At 31.0% G+C, this 4,560-nt stretch overlaps 1 protein-coding gene across 1 annotated transcript in view; it reads left to right on the forward strand.

The window, feature by feature from the left end:
• LOC107302704 (transmembrane serine protease 12) overlaps window positions 1-2,978 on the forward strand; it is a 13,591-nt gene extending 10,613 nt beyond the window's left edge. The window contains exons 3-5 of the mRNA XM_015831844.1: window positions 265-530; window positions 1,953-2,095; window positions 2,722-2,978. Of these exons, the coding sequence (XP_015687330.1) occupies window positions 265-530; window positions 1,953-2,095; window positions 2,722-2,961 (649 nt within the window). The 3' untranslated portion in view covers window positions 2,962-2,978. The remainder of the gene's footprint in view (window positions 1-264; window positions 531-1,952; window positions 2,096-2,721) is intronic.
• The last annotated feature ends 1,582 nt before the right edge of the window (window positions 2,979-4,560 follow it).

Raw genomic sequence — 4,560 nt, forward strand, 5'->3', positions numbered from 1 at the left:
GCATCATGACCTGATTGCACTTGTCTTATTTGAAACCAGATTGCACTTATGACTAAATCTTCTATAAGATATATTCATATAGGTAGGTTTCCTATCAATAATCAAATTTCTGATTCTGTATAGGATTACTGATTCTGATTTTGGTCTCGTAAGAAGCTTATTAATTTTGCCTAGAACAGTTGCCATGACAATTCTTAAATAGTACTGAAGTTATAATTCCATAATAAACATTATCTACAGTATATCACTTTTCCCTTCTCCTAGGAATCCAGAGTTTTGGAGAGCTGTATTTGGCTTACATAATCTTTATCATCATCAATATTACACTAAAGAGAGTCAAATCAAAGCAATTATAATCCATTCTCATTTCAAGAAGGAAACGTATGAAAATGATATTGCATTATTTACATTACAAAATCCTATCACATTTAATGATTATATTCAGCCTATCTGCTTACTTCCAAGTCCTCTTTTTCTAGGTAATGATACTCCATGTTATATAACAGGATGGGGAAATGCACATGAGGAAGGTAAATGTTTTAATTTCCCTGTAAATTAATTTATTGTTGAGTGCAGTCATAATTTCACTGAGGGGTCCTTGGTGCTCTGAGCTTGCTTATTTTCTTGCAAACGTTTCATTACCCTAATTAGCACTGATGTTACCTAGTTAGGGTAATGTTACCTAATTAGGGTACAGTATATGAAACTGTACCCTAATTTGCAAGAAAACAAGCAAGCTCAGAGAGCACCAAGGACCCCTCATTTCAACCCTGAGCTACAATATTCTCCTTCATTGGTAATTTCACTGAACTCGTAAAATCTTTCTATGTTAATTCCATTTATCCCATTAAGTGGGGAAAAAGCCTGTGGTGACCTTTATGATACACAAGCAATTAGTTGTGTGAGTGTGTGTGATTGCAGTCAATAGTGTGTGCTTATATTGCTTTTGTTCCATCAATTACCGAGCATTATATGCAGCTATCTCTTCAGTTTCTACAATTTCACTAAGCACTGTTTTCATGACAATAAGTAATAAACAAGGCTGATTCTTTTTGAAAAATGAAAGTGGATATTTTTGTGAATTACAGTATATATATAAATACTTACTCTTAAACAAAGTATTTCGACTGAGGAATTGTACTTCGGTATTTTCATGTATCAGATAAGAGCGTGAATCAAGAAATAATGATTAATGGAGAGGGAGAATCGGTTCAAAGATCAAGAACAATGAGTTGGTATAATTGCATCTATACTGTATAGATACAATTGTTTGCCATTGTTATGAGAGAAAAGAATTTTGACAAAATCATGTAAGAGAAAAAACTGCATAGTGTAGGTTCATGTAACACAGGACAAACAATCGTGTTTACTATCACTTGCTTTCAGTTAAAATATTCCACTCCCCATGAATCCTGTTTCATGAACTTTTCCAACCTTCCTAGACATGTATTGACATTCTACCAATCACTCAGGAAACTTGATACCGCTATTCTAAACTCTGCTATGTAAATAATGTGCATATTCTTCCATACTGAACTAGTAAGAGTAAAGTAGTACTTTGCTTCAGAAATTCATTCATGAAAAATCTAGTTAACTCTCTTGCATAGGATTATTAAAGTAAGTCAGTAGGTTTATTGTGAGTGCTGGTCATAATAATGTATATTAGCAGGGTACCATATATTTACTTCACACCAATCATGTAGGACTCAGCAAAATAAAAACTCTTACTAATCTCTATTAATGACGTATAAAAATATATGGCTTCCTTCCCAAATATATATAGATCATTGTAGACAATGGATTCATTTTTGTTTTTAAAAACATAGCTGCTATTCAGAAAGTAAATAGCTGTCAGTAGGCAGCAATTTTCCTTATTGAGTTATACCAGTATTTTAAAAAAAAATAAAAGCATAAGTATACTTGTAGCATTACTTTTTATTTTTTCATTAAAGGTGAAAAAATATATATATTACAAGAAGCACAGGTTGATATTATTCCACAAAATATATGTAATAGATACGATTGGTATGGTGGAGCAGTAACAATGAATATGTTTTGTGCTGGCTCTGAAGGTGGAGCTGTGGATAGCTGTCAGGTAAAACTGAAATAATTTCATTTTTATTTTATTTTTTGCCATAAAATCCTGATTGGTACCAGTCAAGCAAATAAATTTACAAATCTACGAAATAAAATTAGCTGACACTTTTTGCAGGAAAACAGGCATCACAATTTAGTTCAACTAATATTTTTACTTTGCTCAGAATATTTCAACTACTTTGTGTCCATACAAAACAATTTTGAAATAGAGGTTGAAAGTGGTTCATTACAACATTACATATATAGTAATTATAAAACTTAACAGAGGATAAATATTCTTATGTGTTTTTAGTCTGTATCTTGACTTTCAGAATAAACATATTTATACTGGAACTGGAATGCCCAAAATATCAATGAAGAAATTTAGTAATGTTAGTAGTTTAAATTTAGTAATTTAGCAATCTTGCACCACTTATCCAAAAGGAAGCCCCATTGAATTAAATGGGTTGCTTGCTAAGTGCACTTTGTAGCACTGCTCTCTAAATAAGACACAAGATTGCCTAATTCAAACTTTACATATTTTCTTAGAAAAAATATTTTAACAATTCATGTCAAAATAGGCCTTCAGCATCTTAAAATGTACGGTAAGTGTATTCTAAGCAAGTTAATTCCTTCATTTTTTAGGGAGACAGCGGCGGACCATTGATGTGTTATATCCGAGATGCCACACATTATTATCTGGTAGGAATAACCAGCTTTGGCCGTGGCTGTGGCCGACCAAATAATCCAGGCATCTATGTACGTCTAGTGAATTACAGAAATTGGTTGAAAACTCTTTTACAAAGCAGAACTACTACTATGAACATTCATAATGTTCTAATTTTGTTGATAATAAGATGGATAGCAATCCATATGTCTCTATGAAAAAATGACATGATATCAGATGGTCTTTTAAATATTACTTCCTCTTATAGTTATAAAACAATATTTAATAATATGAATATATTATGTTTAGCATACATTTTGTAATATTTCACCTACATAGCCTAAATAAATTGAAAAACATGTATTTAAACTGTTATTTTAAAAAGGGAAAAGCTTGAATCATAGACAGACAGATAGATAGATAGATATATTGACTATAAAATGGATGAAAATATAAGACTATTTTACTATATCAATAAGACTGGTCTCTCGTGAAAACACTTTTCCCTCCTGAATGGGACTAATAATTTGTAAAATTATCTTATTCCATATAAATTCAAAAGAAATGCATATGACAAATGCCTAATGTTGCCATGTATGCCATATATTCACTGTCATTAAAAAAATTGCAGTTGAATACAGATTGTATGCTTGTAATTTCAGTCTACTATTTTACTTTCGTTCTCAGCCAGGTAACATCATATAGGGATTGGGCTGGGCTAATTTTATAGTATTAAAAAAAACCTACAAGTTTTTAATATTAAAAAAATGAAAATTATTGATGGCTCTTCTCAATCAGTAAATTGATCAGCATGTTTTTCTGTCTCTAAACAGCAATTTAGGTAAATATAACCTCATTAGAAAAATTTGTAAGTTGAAGTAATAAGATTTTGCAGATGACCTATACTGGTAATAAACTATAAGTGGGTTATGGTGTTGTAATAATAATAATAATAATAATAATAATAATAATAATAATAATAATAATAATAATAATAATAATAATAATAATAATAAAAAAAAGTTGGAAGGGACCTTGGAGGTCATCGAGTCCAACCCCCTGCCCAGGCAGGAACCCTACACCATTTCAGACAAACGGCTGTCCAGTCTCTTCTTAAAAACTTCCAGTGTTGGAGCATAGTTCAAAACCACTAATTTATAGTAGCATGTTAAGCCAAGAAAAAACTTTTTCCTTAAAAAAAATCCATTGAGAACCATATAGAGCACAGAGATATAACATTTCCAAAATCAACAATATTCTTTCTTTGTATGTTTTAGTAGATTTTAGAAGGAAGTTATGAGTAAAAAATAAATACAAATGGAATTAACAGAGGCTATAAGAACCCCCAAAAATGAAAAAACACAGGGACTAGATGGGCTACAGGCAGTTATATAAATGTTTACAAGATACACTAAGTGCACCTTGAAAGATGGAGGCTAAACTTCCAAGTACATGGACAGAAGCAAATATTACTTTAATACCAAAAGAAGATTCAGACTTGACCCAGATAAAAAATTACAGACCGATATCATTTCTAAATGTGGATTATAATTTTTTTACTTCAATAATAGCATACAAAATTCAAAACAATGTCACAAATAAAAACTGCTATGTAATATTTTCATGTTTCAGGGAGACAGCAGTGGACCTTTGATGTGCTGTTTCTAAAATGACACCAGGTTATATCCTATTGGAATTACTTACTTTGGATATGAGTGTGGTCCACCAAAATATTCAGGTGTTTATGTAAAAATGTTTAATTATATAAGTTGGATAAATACACATTTATTAGCTAAAATGACAAATCCGAAATGTCA

The sequence above is a fragment of the Protobothrops mucrosquamatus genome, unplaced genomic scaffold, assembly GCF_001527695.2.
Source record: "Protobothrops mucrosquamatus isolate PMUCROS unplaced genomic scaffold, P.Mucros_1.0 scaffold_282, whole genome shotgun sequence".
NCBI lineage: Eukaryota > Metazoa > Chordata > Lepidosauria > Squamata > Viperidae > Protobothrops > Protobothrops mucrosquamatus.